Raw genomic sequence first — 25,252 nt, 5'->3', positions numbered from 1 at the left:
TAATTTGAAATGTAGGAGAGTATAAAGAAACAAACAACCACTAACGATAAAGGCCAGGCAGGCTGGTGGAACCAGTAACTGCCTGTCAGAGGTTCCAAAGCAAAAGATACTTAGAATTCCAACGTTTAATCTTTCAGGACATATTAAAGAAAAAATCATCTGGCTTTTACCAGCTCTTAAAATGGCACATGTTCCTGCATCCACAGGAGCTAAGAGGCAGCCAGGAGCTCTGATTAACTGATCATCAGTCAGTGTGAGCACCTCTATAAAAGCAGAAGTTCTGCAGCATTCAGGTGTGTGTTAGCACGATGCCAAGGAGGAAAGACATCAGCAATGATCTCAGAGAAGCAGCTGCTGCTGCCCATACACATGGGAAGGGTTATAAGGCCATTACCAAACTATCTGGAGTCCATCATTCTACAGAGAGAAAGATTATTCACAGGTGGAAAACATTCAGGACAGCTGTCAATCTGCCCAGGAGTGGACGTCCCAGCAAGGTCACCCCAAGGTCAGAAACCCAAGAGCTACATCTCAGACCCTGCAGGCCTCAGTTAGCATGTTGAAGGTTAAAGGTCACCCCAAGGTCAGAAACCCAAGAGCTACATCTCAGACCTGCAGGCCTCAGTCAGCATGTTAAAGGTTAAAGGTCACCCCAAGGTCAGAAACCCAAGAGCCACATCTCAGACTCTGCAGGCCTCAGTTAGGCATGTTAAAGGTTAAAGGTCACCCCAAGGTCAGAAACCCAAGAGCTACATCTCAGACTCTGCAGGCCTCAGTTAGCATGTTAAAGGTTAAAGGTCACCCCAAGGTCAGAAACCCAAGAGCTACATCTCAGATTATGCAGGCCTCAGTTAGCATGTTAAAGGTTAAAGGTCACCCCAAGGTCAGAAACCCAAGAGCTACATCTCAGACTCTGCAGGCCTCAGTTAGGCAGGTTAAAGGTCACCCCAAGGTCAGAAACCCAAGAGCTACATCTCAGACTCTGCAGGCCTCAGTTAGCATGTTAAAGGTTAAAGGTCACCCCAAGGTCAGAAACCCAAGAGCTACATCTCAGACTCTGCAGGCCTCAGTTAGCATGTTAAAGGTTAAAGGTCACCCCAAGGTCAGAAACCCAAGAGCTACATCTCAGACTCTGCAGGCCTCAGTTAGCATGTTAAAGGTTAAAGGTCACCCCAAGGTCAGAAACCCAAGAGCTACATCTCAGACTCTGCAGGCCTCAGTTAGGCATGTTAAAGGTTAAAGGTCACCCCAAGGTCAGAAACCCAAGAGCTACATCTCAGACTCTGCAGGCCTCAGTTAGCATGTTAAAGGTTAAAGGTCACCCCAAGGTCAGAAACCCAAGAGCTACATCTCAGACTCTGCGGGCCTCAGTCAGCATGTTAAAGGTTAAAGGTCACCCCAATGTCAGAAACCCAAGAGCTACATCTCAAACTCTGTAGGCCTCAGTCAGCATGTTAAAGGTTAAAGGTCACCCCAAGGTCAGAAACCCAAGAGCTACATCTCAGACTCTGCAGGCCTCAGTTAGCATGTTAAAGGTTAAAGGTCACCCCAAGGTCAGAAACCCAAGAGCTACATCTCAGATCTACAGCAGAATGTGTGAAGAATACGTAATACATAAGAATTGAAAGAGGATGAATTGTCACATAATTCGATCTTTATATATTGGATAAAGGTGCATTTATCCAATACTGATGAATGTATGGTTGCCCCTCCAATAGGGCTACAGAAGGCCAAACTTCAAAGACCTTGCAACAGACCAGGCCCGGTATCAACGCTGGCTGATGAAGAACGAGACCAAGGCCTTCTATACACCAGTGTTTGCTGAGGACCTGAGACAAGGCTCTCAGTACCTGCTGCAGGTAGGAAACAGTGAACAGCAAACAAACGGCAGACAATACAAAAAGTTAATTGTTGTACGCACATTCAACTCAATTAAGTTTAAATAATACAGTCCAATTCAAGCCAATTAGAGCCCAATTCATTGTAATTATAATCCAAGTAATTAAATTCAAAATGAGTCCAATTCATTCATACAGAGCCAATTCAAAAACAATTTCCTAGCTAAGGAAACCAACAGATTGCACCGAAACTTGTCTTTAGTCCAATCTCCAAACCTGAGCGTGCCTGAGGCGACTGTGGAGAGAAACGACTCCCTTTTAACAGGAAGAAACCTCTGGCAGAACCAGAACCAGGAAGGGTGGCCATCCGCCTCCACCAGCTGGGGTTTGAGAAGACGGCGGCACTTTAACACCATTCAAAGGATATCTGTTGGAACAGGGAAACACGAGTTACTGACCACAATAATGTCACATATACATAAAGAGAGTAAAGAGGGGAAAGGTGTGACAGATGAGGCCCCCCAGCAGTCTGGGCCTATAGCAGCTTAACCATGGGATGTTTCAGGATCACCTGAGCCATCCCTAACTATAAGCTTTATCAGAAAGGAAAGTTTTAAGCCTGGTCTTAAAAGTGGAAAGGGTGTCTGCTTCCTGAAGCCAAACTGGCAGCTGGTTCCTCAGAGAGGGGCCTGATAACTGAAGGCTCTGCCTCCCAAACTGGCAGCTGGTTCCACAGAGAGGGGCCTGATAACTGAAGGATCTGCCTCCCAAACTGGCAGCTGGTTCCACAGAGAGGGGCCTGATAACTGAAGGATCTGCCTCCCAAACTGGCAGGTGGTTCCACAGAGAGGGGCCTGATAACTGAAGGCCCTGTCTCCCAAACTGGCAGCTGGTTCCACAGAGAGGGGCCTGATAACTGAAGGCTCTGCCTCCCAAACTGGCAGCTGGTTCCACAGAGAGGGGCCTGATAGGGGTGCGCGATCTGACGATATAAAATCGTGACTGGCGAGGAAGAGTGGAGAATCGCAGGCGATCTACCAAATTAGAGAAACCGTATAGATCGCCTTTGCCAATCAGCGCAATGATTTTTTTTTTTTTCTTTTTTTTTTTTTTTTTTTAATGCTGGTGTATGGTGTGTGTCCCTGTTAAAAGACACGGATACAGATGTCCAGTTTGTGGTGGATTTATTTGGCATTTACACACAATAAACCCAGGGTGTACAGGCTAATGTTAGGTGAAAACAGCAAAGGGAAAATTACAAGCTGTTCACTGCTGCATCGGGAGGAGAAACGAAACTTTACAGCTACATCGTCTCAAGCACAGGTGCGGTACATTCAGGAACATCGGAACGTCTATGGTGCGTTCACGAACGTTGGACGTATGAAAACTCACCGTAAAACACTATATAAACTAGAAATGCACTCAGAGAGTGCAGACCTCCGCCAGGTCGCGCCACCTTGTGGCAGGTCGCAAAATTGCAGCACGAACAGACAAACATCCAGACAGACAACCAACAGACTCGGGCGATCACATAACCTCCTTGGCGGAGGTAATTAATGTATTTAACTGAAAATAACTAAACAACATGGGCTTTCTAACAGGTGGAGTCAAGTCGTCATCAGTGGTTCGTTTTTCTAGTTCCGGTTGCTTCACTCTCACTGTGTCAGATGTCATTAATTTAATCATTATTTTTCATCTTGAATTGGCTTACAGTTGAATTACAATGTGTTGATTGCCAAATTCTTTCTTTTACTCCTTAGCTCTTCTGTGGTTCAGCACGTCGACTTAACTCTACTGTAATTGGTCTTTCTTTTTTTTCTTTTTTTTTGGATGGAAGATCGTGATAAAAAATTGAAATCGTGATTTTATGCAAAAAAATCGTGATACAACATTTTTTCCATATCGCCCACCCCTAGGGCCTGATAACTGAAGGCTCTGCCTCCCATTCTACTTTTAGAAACTCTGGGAACCTCAAGTAAACCTGCAGTTTGGGAACGAAGTGCTCTGTTAGGAAAATATCTTACAATGAGATCTTTAAGATATGATGGAGCTCGGTCATTAAGAGCTTTATATGTGAGGAGAAGAATCTTAAATTCTATTCTGAATTTAACAGGGAGCCAATGAAGAGAAGCTAAAACTGGAGAAATATGATCTCTGCTGTTAGTTCTCATCAGAACTCTGGCGGCAGCATTTTGGATCAGCTGGAGGCTTTTCAGAGAATATGTGGGACAGCCCAATAATAAAGAATTACAGTAGTCCAATCCTGAAGTAACAAATGCATGAATTAGTTTTTCTGCATCACTCTGAGACAAGATGTTCCTGATTTTAACAATATTACGAAGGTGAAAGAAGGCAGGCCTAGAAACCTGTTTTATATGCAAGTCAAATGATAAATTCTGGTCAAAAATAACTCCAAGGTTCCTCACTGTAGAACTAGAAGCCAAGGAAATACCATCTAGAGTAACTATATAGCTAGACAATTTCTCCCTGAAGCGCTCAGGTCCAAAGATAACGACTTCAGTTTTGTCTGAATTTAGCAGCAGACAGTTCTGAGTCATCCAGGTCTTTATGTCTTTAAGACATGCTTGTAGTCTGACCAACCTATTGGGTTCATCTGGTTTTATAGATAAGTACTGCTGAGTATCATCAGCATAGCAATGGAAATTTATGCCATGCTGTCTAATAATGTTACCTAATGGAAGCATGTATAAAGTGAAAAGAATCGGTCCAAGCACAGAACTTTTCAGACTAATTGAGACTGTTCTAAATTAGTGGACTTCCACAGGCCTTTAATCAAAGCTCTTGTGACGTTGTCCTGGAGTACCAGCAAGTATTTACAGCTAGAAATATTGTCTCACTGTGCTCTGTGTTTGTGTTAAGAAATACAAACTCTTAAGTGACACAGTTTTCACTGCGGTTTATAAATTATGTCGACAGCAATTCAGTCATCATTCTCAATAAATCTCATAGAAAGACCCACAGTTGTAACGTGTTGACTATGTAACTCTCTGCTCATAGGCCTCAGAAGAGTTAAAACATGTCATTAATGTACAGAATCCTTTTTAAAAGGAGTTTACTGATTTCCTTTAACAAATGGTCAGACCTGTTGTTTGTCGAATCCAATTAGCTTTACAGAGTGATGAGGTTAATGATTGCAGTCGAGTAAATGAGGACTGATGGAACAATGTACTACTTTGAGGTGGTGCTGGACCACAGTGGGAGTGGCTCAATTGTCTGGAAGTGTTTGCATAAGCAGTGTCCGTATCTGCTGATAATTTGACTAGAGATTTGTGGCCTGTTTTGGTATCAGAATGATGGTCTGCGGTACACTCCAGAATCGGTGCTCAATGTTGCTTTGATGACTTCCTGCTGTGTGTCGTTGTTCATTGTGCTGTCATTAGCCGCTAACACGTCACTGACGCAGACGGCTGCGCGCGGCGCATCAGTCCCGACCTGGTCCTGACTCATGTGCAAATGCAGACTGAAACAGTTCCGCTGGGGAAGGACAGTTATCAGAATGAAATTCGAGTAGGACAGTTCTGATAACTGCGTTCTTAGGACGGCTCTGTCCAAAAGCGGCTAATATCAGAGAAGCCCAGAGGTTCCTGGTTACTATGTGCTTTACTAACAAGCGTGTGAATTTATTGCTTGCAAATTAAGAAAGACATAAGATAGAGCCCTCTCTTCTCTGTTCATGAATGCTTCTCTAAAGATGAGGTGAGCACCGAACTGTTCCGAGGATTTAAGGTATAAATAAAAAAACCAAAAAACTTTTGGATCTAAACTGGGTGCGTGGAGGGAAGAATCATAATTTGTCTATATGGCATTGTGGCTCATCGTCACTAGCTTTTGGATAACACTTGAGCCTCATGGCACAAAGAATTGGGATGTAATAGAAAATTAGATCACACCCAGAGCTTGTAGAAGACATTGGGCCTCATGCAAAAACTGTTTGTACAAACAGATTTGTTCTTAAGTCGTGCGTACGAGTGATTTTAAGAGAATTTTTTTGTATTTTACGTTTTCTTTCAGGTACGAACAGAATTTACAGTGATCCAGACCTGTCGTAGGAGTCACGTAAAATAGTCCGCTGTTATTCCAATCAAGTTTGCTTGACTAATGGATTGTATATTTAATTACTTTGAAGATATCATAAATAAATCTATACATTATACCCCATAATGTTGCTGACATTATTCTGTTTGGCTTAAAGCTGCAGTCTGCAAGATTTGTTGTTGTCATATGTAAAGTCCTACTTTTTGGCATTTTAAGAGTTTACATGATCTATCAGAACGCTTGAAGTTGAAAACGGTGACCTCCGTAGTTGCAAAATGCAAGAAATGCTTATTTTTTAACCGAAAAATAAAAAGTTATTCAACTTCCTGTCCCGCCCCTTCAAAACACATGAGAACTCGTGCACGTAGACGTGCACGCCAGATGCGCCTACACGACTCCTCATTCATCAACTCACCTGTCATTTGCGATCATGGAAGACACAGTAAGTAGACTAGCCCGTAATGAAGTTCAATAATCCAGATAAATAAGCGTGGGGACGAGCCTACCTTGTATCGCGCGTGCACACTCGGTGATTGACAGGCAGCAGAGCCCAGCTCGTAACCTGATTGGTTACCTTTTACCGGTCCGGTCTGCAATTTTGTAAACAAACCTGCTGGCTTTGGAGGGACCTAGCGGGACATATAGGGGACCTAAAGAACTCATTTTTTTTTTTGTATTGGGGTATTTAATGTACTACTTTCAGAATCCCCAGACAGTTCCAGGCATTATGCTTGAAAAATAGTTGCAGACTGCAGCTTTAAATTATGCACTAATTGAAGGTTAATTTGACTGTATATAACAAGGTCAATGGGAAGCGTAACCAGCGGCTGACTTGCTACTTTTGGATGCCTTAGTGCGTCAGGCTCTTGGAAGAGAGTGTGTGGAGACAGACGAATGGCTGACATCACGATTAAGATTCCCAAGGACTGTGCTGCTGCAGATATGCAGCTTGCTGGAGCCACAACTCCAGAGAGAAACACGCCGATCAAACCCAATTCCACCACACGTCCAGGTCCTCTCCACCCTTGGATTTTTGGCCACTGGAACCTTTCAGAGGGAGTTTGGAGACAGATCGGGGGTGTCCCAGTTTATCACCCATGGTACATCAGATTCCCATACACCGCTGTCCAACAAGTACAAATTAAGAGGGACTTTCATGCCGTGGCTGGACTGCCAAACATAATCGGAGCAAAAGACTGCACACATATACGCATCAAAGCCCCCGAGCTGTGGTGGAGCGCACTGAGCTGAAGGCCAGGTGGGCGTGACTCCATACAGCGGGGGGCAAACTGCTCTATAGCCCAGAGAAGGCATGCTGCGTTTTGCACAATATTGCCATGAACGAGGATCTCCACCTGAACCAGCCCAGGCAGACCAGAAGGTGTGGTGCCAGAGGACCCCCCTCATGGACCGCCCCATCACAGAGCCATCATGATGAGGCAACAGCTGATTGCACGGCTTTAGTTGCAGTCATCGAGCGCCTGGCCATGGCGAGACGTTTTTTTTTTTTTTTTTTTTTAAGCCATTTTCACATCAATACATAATTTTAATTTCTTCTTTATTTCGGTGACATTATGAACTACACAGACACGGAATTAACAGCACTCGTAATAACTTCCCATTTCTTGGCTTTAGCAGGTCCTGTAATTCCACTGCTGACACTGCTAAAAATGACAGATTTTCCTTTCTGGATCTGTGAAAGCAGAACTTCAGTCTCAGAGCCCCTAAAGTTGTTCTTGATGCCATTCTCATGACTCAACACTTCCTGGCACAGGAGACAGGAAGCACAGCCTTATATGGTATAATTTTGGGCGTGGAGTATGCAAATCTACTATCCTCGTGCACGTGCACTTAAATACACACGGGTGGCATTCATCATTTACACAGGTCGTTTACACACTTTTTCTGAAGTTCAGAGCGTTTGTTGAATCTGACGTGGTGTGTTCGTACGAGACCTTCTTATGAAAAAAGTGAGAAATTTAGAATAAAAATACAAAAATGTTCTTGCATGAGGCTCAATGAGTGTTGCTTTGGTCTGCCTGAGCATTTGTCAATAAAAATACGAATTACCTTTGGTATTGTTTCTCATGTCTTTTCTGGTGGGACATGCAGAAATCTCATGGGTGTCCATTCTTGACACATAAGCTCATTCTCCTAACTTTATATGAGCGGCAACAAACAAATGATCTCGACTCCTCAGTTCCTCCCACCACTCGCCTCACCTGGAACTTCTTCCTGCCAGAATAAAAGCTGCTATTACATAGCATAAAATGCAATGACTGCATATCACCTGAATGATGATTCACAAATGGTGAGCGAAAATGAATTAATTTCTACTTTGTGTCAATCTCAGCTCTTCCATATGAAAGGTTCTGCCTCCTGCTGAGTCAGAGTGCTCACATAGGTCAGTCATACTTGGTGCTGCCCTCATTTCCTTCTTATGTGTTAAAGCTGGAAGTGATGAACACTGCATTCTACTTACTGTGTATGTTTTATATTCCCTGTTCCAAAATGACACTGTTTGTGATTCTTTAGAAAGTAGCCAGCCTTAAAGGAATGAGTGATTAGTTGATTCTTGTCCCTCTCGAGGCTGCTGGTCTGGGTCGTCTCAAGCCAAACACCCTGGTTCTGGGCTTCAAGAATGACTGGAGGGACGGTGACATGACAAACGTGGAGACTTACATCAGTATGATCCAGTAAGTAGTGCCACTTTAAAGAATCATTACTTAGCAGTAACTTCTGCTACAGAAAGCCGACCCTGCCAAACCTGCCGATGGAACAAACACCAGAAGTCTTCCATCTTGATTCGGAATGTGTAAACGGAAAGAGCAAGTTGTGTGAAAGTGAAGACTGTTTTCAGTGCATTGGTGAAGCTGTCCTGTTTAACCACAGTGCTGCAGTAAAAGCATCAGTGTTGCACAGCAATGCATGCATGGTCTGAAATGCACATACATTTTGTTCTGTTACTTCTGAAGCAACAACGCCGAAGTCTTCGGGCCCTTCGAGGCACAGACTCTACAGCCAGCTGAGGCCATTGGATTTTCACCTCACTGACTCAGTCTGTTTATCTCCAGTTTAAAAACTCCTCAGAGTAGTAGCTTGTACTACCACACAGGTGCTTCGTGTACTTGTAGTAACCTAGAAACCTGTTTTCTTGCTTAAACATAGTCATGTGAGACTTGAGCTGTATGAGTTCCTGACTGGAGAGTGGGGATTATGGTATTAGAGCTGAGGTCAGAAATGTTGGAATCCCACTTAATGCGCTCAGTAATTCGCTCTTTACCCCTCATCTGGTGTGTTGCTGTAGCAGCGGATATACAATATGCCTGTTTGTGTTCCTTTTGAAATACTCCTGATGTGAATCTTTCTATTTGTCTTTTTTATTCTCAGTGATTCCTTTGACTTCCAGTTTGGTGCTGTTATTCTGCGACTGAAGGAGGGGCTCGACGTGTCCCACATCCAAGGACAAGGTGTCAGACATATGCCACAGAAACCCATTGTTTTAGAAGGGCATTAGCAATATGGCTAACATTACATAACAGACGCATACAAATCATACACTCGTTCAATTATTGAGGAAAAATTATTTCCCTTCCTGATTTCCTAATCACTCATATGGAAGTTGGTCAGGAGTTTCTCCCAGCCTGAGCTGACTTCTTTGACAGTGTTGGCAGTAGTACAAAGATATTCAGCCTGCTTTCTTACGTGATAAAGATGAGCATTTAATCTGAATATTTCAGTAAACTGGATGTTAAAGTATTTTATGTTTTTGCTTAGAAAATGATAGCTTAATTATCTTGAAAATTAGTCTATATGGGTCAAGCTCTAAAAATGTTTGATCCCACATTTCCTACAATACAAGCTGAGCACATCCTCTGTGAACATTATCGGCTTTGACCCAGGAAGCCCGGGTAGTAAACTTGTGGTCGGATGTTTGATGGACAGAATTGCTACCAGATGTTACAACAAATGCATCCCAAGTATTTCGTGTTTGTTCTCCAACTTTATTCAAGTTCTGTTTGCCTCATGCTCTCTTCTCCCTCTGCTGTGCCCTCCATCTGTCCTCTCATCCCATTTCTGCAGATGAAATGTTGTCGTCCCAGGACAAGTCGTCAGGGACAAAGGATGTGATCGTGTCTATCGACACCAGCAAAGACTCCGATGGGGATTCATCGAAGCCATCCTCAAAGGCCACCAGCCTCCAAAACAGTCCAGCTATACAGAAAGGTCAGTATAGGTCATCGCCACCTTTCTTTTTACTGTACCAGTTCATCCACCCAGGAAGTTTTGGAGGGAGGTTGTTGTTGACGGTGGGAGCATTGAAATAGACAAATGGTTGTGCTCTTTGAACACAGATATGATAACCTTCTTATTTTATTATGTTCACTGCACAGTTGTGGCTGCAAGTGTATGTATTCAGAGGAAGGCTTTTCATTCAAGAAACCAGTTGAACAGCATTCTAAAAGCTCTGTTAATCCTTGAGTGGCTTCCTTTTGTGTTCCCTGCTTATTAAACATGCTGTCCTGACAGGAAGTCACTTCAGAGACCCATGACCCCTGATGTCCCACTGGGCCTAGTCTGTTTGTCCACAGCTGCCTTTGGTCACACTGTGTGTTTGTGTATGTGTGTGAGGGAGATAGCATGATCAGTGTAGTGTGTAAGTGCCACCCACACAACTATAACAAGCAAAGCACTGCTGCCACATTGTGGGAAATGTTCAACCAAACGTTTCCACCCGCAGCTGAAGCACCCTGGGTTCATGAGTTCCAGTCCTAGGTATTTAACACCGTCTGTTGGCAGAAACATCTGTTGCACGTTTTCATTACTTTCTTGTGATGCTGCTATAAACTAAGAAATTATGCTTTAATAAGATATTAATTGAAGATGAAGATTTAATTCGAGAGAATAAGTGCCTTTTAAAAAGTGCCTTGGTGCCCTGGAACAAACCCATTCCCCCAAATAATCGGCTTCTTTGCCACAGTGAAGCACCATCATGCTGGGGGGCTGTTTCCCATCAGCAGGGTCTGAGAAGTTGATCAGAAGTGAAGAAATGATGGATGGCGCCAAAATATAGGAACTTTGAGGAAAACCTGTTTCAGTCTTCTGGAGAATTGGGACTGGGACAGAGGTTCCACTCGCATGACAGTGATTAAGTGTGCTGCTAAAGCAACACTGGAGAAGTTTAAAGGGAAAGATTTGAATGTGTTGGAAGGGCCGAGTCAACCTGATGGAGAATCAGTGGTGTGAGCGAGGGCTCTTACAGAGCAAGCTGTTGATTGATCGTCTGTGAGAGTGTGTCTCTGGTCTTTTTTGGGGAGTAGTGCACCACTGGTTCTGTTTGTCAGCCATGGACAGAGATCACTCTGACTGGCTCTTCAGTATAAGGAATGAACTGTGCTCCTTTGACAGTTATTTTTCAGTGCACAGAGCTTAAATGCTGAACATTCCTGATCATGTCCTAACCCCTAACCCTTTATGCTATCTGGAGTTTCCATGAAGTGCAGTGGGCAATACTTACTGCTGTAGTTGTTATCCGTTTTAAATTGAGAGGGTCACACACACACACACACACTGTGAAAATACTGAATCAGTGAAAGTGAAGATGAATATCTTGATTTGGGTAATCCTCTTAGAGCTCTAGCACAGGGTCCTGTGGTACTTTTTCCATCATTAAGACGGAACCCTTGCATGATCCCTTCCTCTGTTCAGGGTTAACTTCCAGCCTCAGTCCCACTCCTTTCTGTGGAAGATTAATTTAATCCAAGCACTAGTTCTTTTGATTAGTTCAATCTTGAATCTGGAGAATTAGAACTGATTCATGCGTGTTTAATACCCTCACATATCCATGATGGTTGCTTTCTAAAGGCCAGTGAATTAAATTCATTTGTGATTTAGGCTATGTACACACGTAGCCGGGTATTTTTAAAACCGAATATTTCCCCCCCTCCGTTTATAAAATAATTTGTATCCACATTACCTCGTTTTCGAAAAAAACACCTTCCACACATAACCGAACATCTGCGTTTTCACCTGTTTTGACAACCCAAATGCATTTGCTGTTTTGCGCAATCCGCCGTCGTCAGCTAAATAATAAAGTGTGCACGCAACTTTTTTGAGCACACCGACAGGTGATCACATGACAGTGGACTGCCCCTCGATATGAGGACGTAATAATTCCGACAGCGACAGGAGTGAGAACCGGGACATGCGAAATTCTCATGCCATTCCTCTGGGAGTGACTTGGGCGTGTAAAATCAAGGCAGTAAACAGCGCCTGCACAATAATAACCACCACAGTTCTCAAGGCATCCATGCTTCTTCAGTAAACAAAGGTCGCACTTTAGACTTTAAAGCAGATTTAAAGTAGCTCCAGGCTTATTCTTTATATTTGCAACTGCGTTTTCTGTTGTACCCGAGGTGATCATGCTGACATCTCAGCTATATTTCCATCATACAACAGATCAGCATTTCACTTCAAATCTGTTTTTTTTTTCTCTCCCTCTCCTTTTTTGGCGTATTTCCCAGATGAGGACGATGATGGGAAAGCTACAACTCAGCCCCTGCTGAAAAAAGGCAGGAGATCCTCTTCATTTGGTTGCCTTTTTCTCCTCCGTTCTCTTCTCATAGTTTCTCTTGCCTGTCCTGCTTTCCTTTTTCTCCTATTCTTTCCTCCTGTCACCTTATCTTTCACTGTAGATATGTAATTTCTCTTGTACTGACATACTGCCCTGCTCCCTGCTGTTTCTGTCTTGAGTCTTCTCTCTTCCTGTTCAATGTTTCAGAGCTCCTTGCTACTTGGCTTGGGGGGATAACATGTAGACTTCTCCTCTTTCCTACACTCTTTTGGTTCCAGTCTCTGAAGTTCTACTGGATGTGATGGTGATTTTAAATCAATCCAATATTTCATTTTCCTTCAAAGTGTCTACAGCCTTTGACCTTCTGCAGCTTGTCTCTGTGGAGGTGGTGGTCTTCTGTAGCTTTCTTTTCCAGGATGAAAACTGCACTCCTGTCTTTGTTTCCAGCTTCTCACAACTTTTGACTATTTGTTTGCTCTAAAGTGCTAGTAGTGTTTGGCTTGTCTGCATCAGAGACTTTAAAAAGGAAAACTAAAACCTTAAGAGACGAGCAGCACAACTCATCATACTCTAGCTGAATTAATTTTATTGCTATAATTTGATGTGCTCTGCTCTGACCTGAGGCTGATGATAGAAAACTGCAACGCCCTTTTCCCTTGTAATATTTCCTATACTTCCCATTTTTGCAAATCACTTTCCAGCACACTTCTGTTTTTTTTTCATCTCAATGCACCATGAGTATGATGAATAAACAATAAAGGTGCTGGAAAAACCACTAAATGCAACTTCTAAAGTGTCAAAGTGAAAGCAGTCTGGTTTTAGATGATTTGAAAGCAAGAAAACATTTAACTAAACACCTGAATAATAAGTCCATTTGTTATTTTGGGGATTTTTGACCTAAAGAGCTCCAAAATCCATTACTGTGAAAAGAATGCAGGGGACACTGATGCTCTGAGAGGTGCCTGTCATGTTTTAAAAGCTCCCATCACACCTTTTAACTGTAACATATGGCTATCAATGCTACAGACACACTCAAGGTCTCAGGCCACAGAGCTGAACATGGTGGGTCCACAGCTGACTGCGATGAGTTTGTGCACTTAGGATCTTTATCTGTCCAACCTGATCTACAGTCTCTGATCACCAGCAGTTGTTGCAGTTACATTGTCGTCTAAAGTAGCATCCCTCTGTTGGTGTGTGTATTTGGCAACTATCCCTCTAGACAAGAAGAGTCCGACGGTACCTCTGAATGTGTCTGACCAGAGACTGCTGGAGGCTAGCCAGCAGTTCCAGCAGAAACAGGGGAAGGGCACAGTGGATGTCTGGTGGCTGTTTGATGATGGAGGTGAGTCTGAGAGAAGGAAGCATTCCAATTTCAGGGACATCCAGATCTAGGAGCAATGCTGAATGTAACCTTAAAAATGTAAATGCGAATCGCAAAAATCTGAAATGTTTATTCAGAAATATTAAAAACTGCAGAGAAAAATGAGCTCTGTCGTATGGTGATATCGTGTTTTCTTTAAGGTTTTCTTTTAAATGACCAGGAAAATCAAATGTTCTGGTTTTATACATGCACATCTGAAAGAATGCTGGGAAATGGAAACTATTTGAAGGGTGGAATCAAAGGAACTGACAGAGATGACATGTTAATTAGACTCATGATGTGGGATATGTGTCAGCCAAGCTGGGTTTTAAGGACATTTACAAAGCCAGAGGCATGTCACACGCATTTAACATGTGACCAGTAACATTTTAAATCTGGCTCACCATTGTCATGTCACCATCACTGACAATCTTTGCTGCTGTGTGATGTAGAACACAAGGATATCACCTCTCAGTGGCGCAGTCCTAAGTGCTGCTTTTAGCTTAGTTCATCATGTGGGTGCAAGCAACATTCAGACCCCTTCACCTTTTACACACTTCATTTTACCTTTGATTCTAACAGGACAAAATTGACAAGTATGTTGACTGTTCTTGAGTCTTGAGAGTTCTGTGAGTTATTGACTGTAGATGGCAGCATTCCTTTTTAAAACATTAAATCCAATCTACAAAGTATATAAAAGGGGAAGGAGTCTGAATACTTTCTAAGTTCAGAGAATAGTTGGTCTTGATGACATAAATTTAAAGTCAGAGAACAGGACATTTGAAGTGTGCAACTTCATACGTTACACTGTGAAATTGCTCACATGGAGATGTCATAAACTGTCAACCCTTGAGGCCAAAAACATGAAGTGAATGCAACAAATGCAGAGGTGCCAAAAATAACTCCACAAATAGCCACTGACTGGCTCCAAAACAATCAATCCTCACAGTTAAAACACAGGTCAGTCCATGCATTGTGTTCTTGGGTATTCAGTCCCTTGGTACTTTACGTCCGATTCTAAACGCCAGGGTCTGCGTTGGCCAAATGATAAACTCAAGGTGACCTCCCAGTAAATACATCAATCTTTATCTTTATCTGTATCTTTTGTGTAATCTATTTTTGGACTGTCATGTCCTGAAGTTCCACAGTAGATGTTTTCTGTGACGGAAGGTGTGAGATGAGCAGCCGTTTGTTCCCCTCCACCCAGGTCTGACCCTGCTGATTCCGTACCTGCTGACCAACAAAAAGAGGTGGAAGGACTGCAAGATTCGCGTTTTCATCGGGGGAAAGATCAACAGGATAGATCATGACCGTCGAGCGTAAGTACTGCACATTCTGCTCGTCTGCTCCTTCCAGATTTCTTGATGTTAAAAATGGTCCTCGGTACTAAGAAATATCATTTATTAATGGTAGTCATTGGCCATTAAAGGAGACTGCTATGTTTGGAACGACGGCACATCCTGCGAACACCCCGTCTGTCTCGGGGTTGTATTCCTTCTGGAATCGCTGCATTCGAACTATCAGCAATGCCCACTTCCTTGGTTTTCAGTGGGTTAGGGCTGAGGTGAGGTGGTTGTCAGGGTAAAGGTGGGAGCTAGTTTTAAGGTTGCACACTCAGTCCCTTTCTTTTTATTTATTCCAAGATGTCTGAATTTTCTCTTGTTCAGTGTCTCAAACAATCCCAGTATAAGCTGTAGCTGCGTATAGCCACCTATTTAGTGTGGGTTATGCAGCTTTTTGGCTCAGAGCACCACAGTATATCAGACCTGACACTTTCACTCAGACTGTTGTCACAACTCCCTAACACGGTAATGAAGGAGCTCAGGTATATATCTAGGCCTCTTGTTGCCCCTGCTTCCAGTGTCTCGGCTCTGTGACGGACTCCAGTCTCTTATCTAAAACATGGTGTTCAGAGGCAAATTAATGGCTAACTTTGAATGACAAAGGAAGTAATTCTGTTTTATGAAATGCAAACCATTCTTTTAAAGTTTTGTATTTCTAGTATTTTTTAGTACAAAGGCATCTCTCAGCCTGTGCTGCTCTGTCATGTGATGCAACACACACACACACACACACACACACACACACAGTCTGTTTCTCTGTCTCATTGTCCTGTCCAGCTGTCTCCTACCCCCTTACTTTGGATGAAATTAGCATGGTGTGAGCATCAGAGCCTTTTATCTGCACAGCTCTACAAGCACTTTGAAAAGCTCTTTGTTTGTTGCTCCAAACTGCCCCTTTCATCAGGTATCCACCACTTCACTGTTTACCTGCTAGAACTGCATGGAGGAACAGCATTTAGGTTACAGAACGTATTTTTTAAGATGGATTTGTTGCACTGCATGTATAACTTACTTATAACAAACTCTCAAAGGGCTCAGTTGATAAATGAAAAAAAGATTTTAGCTCCTCACCCCAGAGAGCAAACTTTCTGATCAGCGCAACAAGTCCAATACCCCCGGTGGGATGTCCACAGATTCCTGAGAAAAGGATCTCGCTCGTAAGCTGCCAAATGTTCCTTTTTGTTTACCAGCTAGTCTTTGACGCTGTCTGCTATTTGCTACAGAGGGTCAGAGTTTAGAATAATTTTCTTTCTCTGAAACAACTGCCTGCTGCTGCTGGAGAGCAGCTGATTAAACCTAAGTGGACTGAGGTGAAACAGGGAAATTGAGCTAAAGGAGCTCTGTGCTGTCTTTGAGTGTCTCTTAAACATTAGAGACCCACTGCAAATGTTAGATACTGAAATACTTGGGTTGCATTGGTATCAGGACATTTGACAAAAGCACAGAAGTGACAGCATAACTTGTGATGATGGCTTGTGCTCTCCGGCTCTCGGCCTCTTTAAAGTTGAAGCTAAAGGAAATGCCTCTCGGTAAACCCTGCTCTACCTGTTCTCACCCTCCCTGTTCAAACAAAGTTATTTAAAGCAGCTCACCCAGTCTTTCAGAGGGACTCAGGGCTCTTATCTTTCCACAGCTCCTCATACCGCAGATGTCTTCCAGCTGGTTTCCTGTATTTGTCCTGTATTTGTCCCACTGCTCTTTATTTATTCTATTTCTGTTTCTCTGCAGGATGGCAACTCTGCTCAGCAAGTTCAGGATAGATTTCTCAGACATCACTGTGCTGGGAGACGTCAACACCAAGCCCAAGAAGGAGCAGTAAGTCTTGTGTAATATCATTGGTGGAAGCAAAGCTTCTGCCAGATCAGACAAGTTCATCAATTCTTCTCCTGCTTGTCACACTAAAGCTTACTGTGCTCTGCAGGATGCACAGCCCCTAATTCTAATTCTAATTCTGTGAATCGTATGCCTTTAAAAAGCTAGAAGGTCACATGCAGAATCCTCATTACTTTCTGCACATGATTCCCATTAAAAGCGAGAGATGTGAGCATTTGGAAGACTTTCACATGAAAGACGGGGATGAAGTGATGAGTTATGTCGACTTGAACCTCGTAGCGTTTAGAAAAGAGAAGCCATGTTCATACAGCTCCTGGAATGGAGAGGCCAGAGGGATGCGTTTCTGTATCCCTGCTGAAAGGGTACATGCACACACATGCAGTCTGCATACGCATGAATGCATGTGGGGGCATTATCAACCTCCTGAGCCACAACCATGCGCTCAGATAAATACCATTTCTAAATCGCAGACTGGGTGTAGATGAGGCCCTTATATCAGCCTGATGTGCTGCCCTGCACACCCCCGATAAACCAGAGTCGCTCAATGCAAAGCTGATGTGCTGCTCGGCCAGGAGAGTCACACAGGTCCAGTCTAATCATCTTTTAGTATTATGCATAGGGCTGGGCGATTTTGAGAAAAACAATAATCTCGATTAGTGTTTGCTGTATCTGTGATATATATCTCTATCTATGCAGGAAAAAATAATAAAAATAAAAAAATCGCACCAAATTCAGCAAAGTTTTTTTTTTTTTATTGAAGTGCAAACAGGTAGGCAGCCAAGTGACTAGAGGTAGGTACTAGTAACAAAGTGCTTGTGCACCATTTTTAACATTATCAAACCAAGGAAGAAATATATTGCCTTATTGTAATTATAAACATAAAATCTGAGGGTAGACAGTTATATAGTGGAGCGCAGTGTTTCCCACAGATGTGAAGGCAATGTGTGGTGGTGGGCCGGAGGGGGGGGGGGGTTGGTTGGGTGTAAAAAATTTAAATTCTTCAAAATAATTCCTTCGTTAATAATTGGTCACACAAAACTTTATTGTATTAATCCTTAAGAACCCAGACCCATTTCTACTTAAATGAAAATTAAGGGGGTTATAACACAGACTAAATAGACCACATAAAACCCATTTCAGAATTTTTTTCCAGAATACCACCCCCCACTGTCAGAGATCTGTAATGTGACATATATGTCACATTGGGACTTAAGAACCTGGATAATTTCTCCATCAAGGAAAATTATGGGGGACGTAAGAATGTGTGACACCTGTGTCACGGTGGGTAACACAGGTGCGGCTTATCTGCAGATTTCCACATCTTCATTGTAAACAAATGAATAACATAGCTAATTACACTGGTGGGACTGTTCAGCTGTTTCAGACTGATACCTCCGGTTCAGGCTGCTCCTCATCCTCAACACGCACGTTTCTCTTTCAATCGCGGAAAATATTTTTCAATACTCATCTGGATTGAAGCAGCAAACATTCAGTGTAAGAGTTTAAAAAACCTACTTTATTTGATTCACAGCTGCTAGTGTTTAGACCTCGACAACCCAACTACATTTTTTTTTTTACGGCAAACTTGCGACTAGTTAACTTTATAAAGAAGAAATCGCTTGTTTGCTATGGGTCGGGACAGGACGGACAACATTGTATTAAAAATATAAAATATTTTTATAGGACTTTTTAATGTGTGACTTTATAAAGTTGCACGTGATACCAACCTTTTGTGAATTTCGCCAGCCGTCTTCTTTCGGTTGAGCTAATCTAACGCGACGCTGAAGCTAGCAAGCTTCCAGGGAAGCACGGAGGGGAGGGGCCTGTGTGTGTGTGTGGCGGCCGGTGTTGAATCTGTGGCGCACCGCCACAAATTAGTCTATGTGTGGGAAACACTGGGAGCGGACAGCTCCACAGCACAGAAGGAAAATCAGAGTGGCGAAATCTTGTTCATTTAGGTTCTACAGCATTAACTCGAGAAATTCGATATGTCAAAATCTTTCTCGATTTCATAAAACATCTCGAGAAATCGTAAAACTCGATTAATCGCCCAGTCCTAATTATGCATGAGTGACACTGCAGTATTCATGTTTACTGCTACCACTGACAACCTCATGTGTTGCCAGGTACTGTGCAAAATCATCTGAATAATAAGAAGAACCATTTTGCATCCATTAATGCCCCACAACTTCCTAAAAAAGTTGATGCTCTTAAAAACAAAATGAAAGGTGTTTTATATGAAGTCGGTATTAATATGTGGGGTAAATATTAGACCTCTGTAATGTATTAGCAGAAAAGAAGAATGGGTGGGTGGGTGGTGCCAGTGGAAGAGTGAGGCAGTGCTGCCCTCATGTGTTGTGTTTGTGTAAATGATCAGCAGGACTCTGACACTCTGAAACCATTCAGTCACTAACGGACCTCCTGCTCACACACAAGTGTATGCTCGCAATCATCTGTTGGATAAAGCCTTTATCAGGATGGAGATCATTTTCTGTGTTAAGAGCCACACAAACAAGACCTGAGACAAAGTTGTGATGAAGTCATTAAATCTCTGCTGGTTCAGCCCACTTTAGTTAGGCTTGTCTGCACTGGCTGAGCCGCTGAAGGCCTACAGGCTGCTGTTTTCCTGCTCTGTCTCAGGGGATTCATTCTGAAGCCATTGTTGTTACAGTGTGGCAGCCTTTGAGGAGATGGTTGAGCCGTATCGGCTGAAGGAAGACAACATGGAGCTGGAGGCGGCTGAGAGGTTGAAAAACAGTGAACCATGGAGGATCACGGACAACGAGCTGGAACTGTACCGCGCCAAGGTCTGTGCACCCTGTGTGCCCCAGTATGACAGATCAAAGCCTTCAGCTGCTGGTCGGGGGGGGGGGTCTTTGCTGATGGTCCGATAAGCTGAATGTTTGAACATGTCTGCTTTCCCCTCAGACCAACCGTCAGATCAGACTCAACGAGCTGCTGAAGGAGCATTCAAGCACAGCCAACCTCATTGTCATGTAAGCTGCTGTGTGTGTGTGTGTGTGTGTGTGTGTGTGTGTGTGTGTGTGTCATGGTTTCAGAAACACTTTTTCTGTTTGTGACGTTGAAGGCTGTGGACGCTGCTTTGATTTCATCCTTCATTCTGAGCTTCTAAGCGCACACACACTTGGTCTCCGACAGGTCCACGTTGATGTCACATGGAGCTTGTCTGCATGGCACCAGATAATCACACATGTTTGAATACCCGCCTGTCAGAATGGAAGTGAGCACATCCGGATAACGCTGCCTGGAGGGCTCAACCACACTCAAATTGGCCTACATGTAAAAAAAAAAAAGAAGAAGAAAGGACACATTTTTCTATCTATTTTGTCATCAGCCCATTAAGACTACATGTCAACTTACTATAATCCTGATTTTATAAGCACAGCCTCATGTGACAGAATCCCCTTTAAAGAGGGCGTGTGTGCAGCCAGCTCAGCCGCAGACCCCCCACAGAGCAGGGGGCTTCCATGTACCATGACCCCCCACAGAGCAGGTTACAGGCAGCAGGAGTTACTGCCCCGCTGAAATAGTTTCATCAACTAAAGCTTTGACTTCTGCTTAAAAAGAAGAAGAAAAAGAAGGGATATGCTTTACTTTGGCATTTCTGTGGGACTGTGCCAGTTATAATATCAGGGGTTAGGCTTTGTAGGTTCTGCCCAACAAGATTTTATAAACTCCATCTGGCAATGTGTGTGCTGCTTTGAACCAGTCACGGGACGTTCCATTACAGATGGTTCCCTTCATGCTGGGCTCGTAGGTCTTAGGTAAAAATGAAGCCAAACACCAGGCTCATCCAGAGTTTCCATGGTGTGGACGTACTGGTGTGGATAAAGTTGGATTCATTCCCACAGGGAAACTGTGTTGCTTAGGTTCTTGGTGCTCCATCAGGCCTATGAAAAAGGTACTCCCTATAAAAACAGGTGTTAAACTTTGAGGCAGTCTTTTGGCCGGCTGCTGCACTCAGCTGGACACGAGAAGGATGACTTCACTGAGGCATCAGCCAAAGGAAGATCCAGATGTTGTTCTGGCCTTTTACTTTACTTCAGGAAGGGTTCTTAAACATCTGCTAATGTGGAGACCAATATGAACATGACTAAAAGTTGATTTGTCAACTGGAGAAGATAAAAGCTAATAACTGCCTCTTTTCAGGAGCCTGCCATTAGCCCGGAAGGGCGCTGTGTCCAGCGCGCTCTACATGGCCTGGCTGGAGGTGCTGTCCAAGGACCTGCCACCCATCCTCCTGGTGCGTGGCAACCACCAGAGTGTTCTCACCTTCTACTCTTAAACACAAGGAAGGAAAGCTACATTTCAAAGTCTCACACCCTCTTCTGCCTCTGGAAGTTGCCCCCCACACACATCCCAGATACAGTTCAAATTTAAAGGTGTCCACACACTCCAGAGATGGTAGAAAACACAGCCACTGATGGAAATGATGGTGTTAATATGGATGGGAGGGCATATTGGTTGGGATGTGAAAAAGCTCTTTGTGTGATGGAGGAATGTCGGTAAAGGTGGGAGCTAGTTTTAAGGTTGCCCACTCAGCTCCTTTCTTTTTATTTATTCCAACATGTCTGAATTTCCTCTTGTAGCTCTAGTTTCTTCTAGTTTCCTCTTTAAATAAGTCCTTTCTGTTCAGACTGAGTTCTCTCAGGCTCCAAAGCAGGCTCACACTGTGTCCGTGTTGTTGCTGTCCCACCTTTTAAGTTATTTTGACCAGCTGTCATGTTTCTTGCAGCAATAATCACTCTGTTGTTTCCTTTAAATATTGGAGATAACAAGCAGAATGCTTTGCAACACTTTCTGAAGCCTTATGGATGTGCCTTCCAGTTGGATCTGATACAAAAAATCTCACTTCTAACCAGATTGACAATTTTACTTGTATTGGTGGATGATAATTACTTTTATTGAGTTTTTAATGTGATTCCTTCTTAGTTGGATCAGTTTAGCTACACGAGTGGATTGCAAGTATTTAATGAGGAGTGTCCACTTGATTGCATGGTCATTTCTTGATGTTTTACCCTAATCCTGCTTGTTAATTTTGGGCTGCAGGTTTCTTTTTCCACTTTGGGTCTTCCTTTGTAAGGCTGTTGAATATGAACGATGGCTTCGGTTACTGGACACAACTTCTCCTTTAGCTACAGAACCTAGAAAAAAAGTACCCAAGATTTATCACTTTAAGATCTCACCGTTAGTCTGCAAATATGCGAATCTGCTGTTTTATCAGCCTGGTCAGGTGGACGGATGATCAACTAAATTGAGCATTTGTGTGTCCACACCAACGGTTCTTCCCCTCTAAACACTCAACAAGCTAGTTTCAAACTTGCCTTAATGATAGAACTAATGATTGTCAAAGTTCCCTTTCTCTTAAGCCATGCTGGCTGGGTGGTTGCAGATGGCACATTTGTTGTGTATATCCATCTAAATTTCGGTCTTTTGTTGGGCGTGTTTCATGTCTGCTGCTCAGCAGATGGTAACGGTTCCCCTTAGCCAGTGTTGGAGCTACTGTAGACTCGTTTTGGGCTCGTTTAGACCGGTGTGGCTCCTTCTGTGCCATCTTGGTATATGAAAGACTGTTGACCTCCCATTCCTACAAAGCCTAGATAAGTGGAGAGAATGAACGCACACATGGGAAGACTCGGAATGTGTCGGGGCGTAGTGAAGACATACCTCTATGCATACGAGGCTTGTGTTGTAAGTGTATCGTCGTGTCCCTCTGTTCATCTAATTATTACCATCATCAGCTTGCAGCCTTTGTGAGGGCATCATGGCTCCGTAAAAAGCCATAAATAAAACTTCAACTTTACTGTGTGTGATGCTAGTGTTTGACAGGTCACATGTACGCTCTGTTCACAAGAGAATTTTCCTCTGATGTAAAAATTGTACGATTCCAAAGCTACACTACAGCTTCTTCTTTTTGGAGTGTTAAAGTTACATCGATTCTAAAGGTATGTACTGTACCGAATAAATGCATACAGCTGGAGACCATTTTACAGCAATTGCTTATACAATCATTCAAGATGAATAAACAGAATACCCCCAAAAAGGACTCCTCTAGGCAAACTTGTAAGGATAGAACAAAAACTGGGCTTCAGCCTGATCCCAAAGCTTCAGCATAACCAGAAAACGTGCAAATCAAATAGGCAAAATAGTGTTTCACCAACTTTGCAGTTGATCCAAAATAAAATGCTCGTGTGATTGTGGATGTTTGGCCGTTAGAAAGATGGCTGTTTCTGTTTCTGCCTGCTGGGCATAGAGATGAGAAATGGCTGCAAAACAAAGAGGAAGATGGGGTTCTTTTTATTCGTTTTCCTTTAGCCTTCACTTTGTTACTCTCATGCTTCCTGTCCCTTATCATATGCAACTTCTTCAGAGGAATGTTCCACATTGCTTAGCTTAGTTGAATGTACTGTAGGAGTTGGCAGATAGTCTCCTTGTGTTTTCCGCTGTCATCCATGCTGTTGTCTCTGTAGACTGCAATAAGCACAGTGCAGTGTGTCGGCTGGTGTTAACACAGCTGCTTCACGCATCCCTTCTTTATTCAGCTGCAGAATTTGGAGGCCAGGATTGTGGCATGCTTGCAGTATGTGGGTGAAATGTAAAGAGGAGGTTGTGAATGTATATAAGTATTCAATACAGATACCTTAAATGTATCCCTACTCATACTGGCCATGCTTTTCAGGTATGTGAAAGCATGTGCTGGGTCCAAACTGTAAATCTTTTTTTTTTTTTAAATGAAGTTACAGCACATAGTAGCGTCTCACAAATGCCAGTACTTCCTTTCTGTAAGCACAAAATGTAGATGTCTATTGATTTCCTGAGCATTAACTGCAAACAAAATGGAAATAAAACCAATCTAATTGATGCAGAAAACATGTTACTTTGTTTGAAATTGAAGTTATTGATATGTATTTTGGACAACTGGAATATCAGTGAGGTAGGACGTTTGACATTTGGGAGCACGTGTGTGTACTCTAACAAAATAAAGGAGTGTATCTTTGCTCTGTACGTTGTCACACTGTGAAGCCTTCTCTCCCTCACACACAGATACAATGTTACCAATAAAAACACGGGTTATTCTATATTTATATGATAAAGGAAATATATACGCCTATATACATCATACACACACAAATATATATACATGTAGAATTCTGAGCTGGAGAAATGTCTTGCCTTTTGATAAGTCAAAAGGTTCCTGTCGACATCTAAAGCCGAGTGGTGTGTGTGTGTGTGTGGTCGTCTTTATGGATGGATCCTGGCGCTCCTGTGCTCGGCTTCACAAACATGTAAACATGTCAGGACCGAGGTGTCATCTCACTCCCAATCATTGAATTTCTCCACTCCTCTCTTCACCAAAGCCTCTTTTCATTCCAAATCTTGTCAAACCTAAGTGGTGGACAACAATGTTTAAAAAGAAAAGAAACCCTGAAGCGCTCCCACCCTCTCATTGGCATGTGGCTCCTGACCACACACACAAAGCTGAGCTGTAAATAGACTTCATGGTATACAGGGGGAATGATTAGGTTGCATTTAAATGTGCTAAAAGATTTCTTTCAGTTCCCAAACTTCTCTGCTTCTTTTCTCAAATCATTTTGCTTTTGGTTGTAAGTTAAATTGGAGATTGGTGTTTTTTTTGTCTATTATATTTTTTTCTTGCTTTTTTAATTTGAGCAAAGAGTTTTTTTTCTTTTTGACTTTATTTCTTTTTTTTCAATGCCTTTTGAAGAATGGACAATGACAAGAAGCAGATGAAAGTAGCTTTCTCCTGCTTTCTCACATGTGGATGGAATCGACCCAGCTGGTTGAAGTAGTAATGTTTTGATACACTGTACTGTTAACAGTCACAGATATGCTTTTTCTAACATTTTAACAGTTATGGTTACCAGTACTTTGTATATCTTTATTGCAATAAATAAATCAAATGAAATCACTTAAATTCTCAGTTTCAGATTTTTTTCTGTTCAGCACTATGGAAAATATTGGAAGACATTGGAACAACAACTATTAATGTGAAAGAAGATCTTTCAGTCATGGGTTCAATTTCTATTAAAACTATCTCAGCACTCAAGATAAACGGATGCAAAGAAAAAAATGTTGCTCAACCACAATGACTGTTTTTTTCTTTCTTTCTTTCTCATTCTAATTTAACTTGGTAGAGAAATTGGCTCTATATGAACGAATTGGATTATTTTATGAATTATTATTATTAATTAATTGAATTCCAATT

The 25,252-nt window shown here is 42.7% G+C and overlaps 1 protein-coding gene across 2 annotated transcripts in view; it reads left to right on the top strand.

Moving 5' to 3' along the window:
- Positions 1–24,955, top strand: part of slc12a2 (solute carrier family 12 member 2) — a 69,636-nt gene extending 44,681 nt beyond the window's left edge. Inside the window, exons 17-27 of one of the 2 annotated variants that reach the window (XM_075455225.1) lie at positions 1,719–1,859; positions 8,484–8,590; positions 9,285–9,364; positions 9,978–10,121; positions 12,419–12,466; positions 13,688–13,810; positions 15,036–15,147; positions 16,900–16,986; positions 19,676–19,811; positions 19,933–20,000; positions 21,175–24,955. In XM_075455225.1, the coding sequence (XP_075311340.1) occupies positions 1,719–1,859; positions 8,484–8,590; positions 9,285–9,364; positions 9,978–10,121; positions 12,419–12,466; positions 13,688–13,810; positions 15,036–15,147; positions 16,900–16,986; positions 19,676–19,811; positions 19,933–20,000; positions 21,175–21,310 (1,182 nt within the window). In that variant the 3' untranslated portion in view covers positions 21,311–24,955. The remainder of the gene's footprint in view (positions 1–1,718; positions 1,860–8,483; positions 8,591–9,284; positions 9,365–9,977; positions 10,122–12,418; positions 12,467–13,687; positions 13,811–15,035; positions 15,148–16,899; positions 16,987–19,675; positions 19,812–19,932; positions 20,001–21,174) is intronic. The other variant, XM_075455226.1, reaches the window with a different exon arrangement.
- The last annotated feature ends 297 nt before the right edge of the window (positions 24,956–25,252 follow it).

Source organism: Odontesthes bonariensis, chromosome 22, assembly GCF_027942865.1.
Source record: "Odontesthes bonariensis isolate fOdoBon6 chromosome 22, fOdoBon6.hap1, whole genome shotgun sequence".
In the NCBI taxonomy this organism is placed as follows: domain Eukaryota; kingdom Metazoa; phylum Chordata; class Actinopteri; order Atheriniformes; family Atherinopsidae; genus Odontesthes; species Odontesthes bonariensis.
This window is presented reverse-complemented; position numbering and strand designations above follow the sequence as displayed.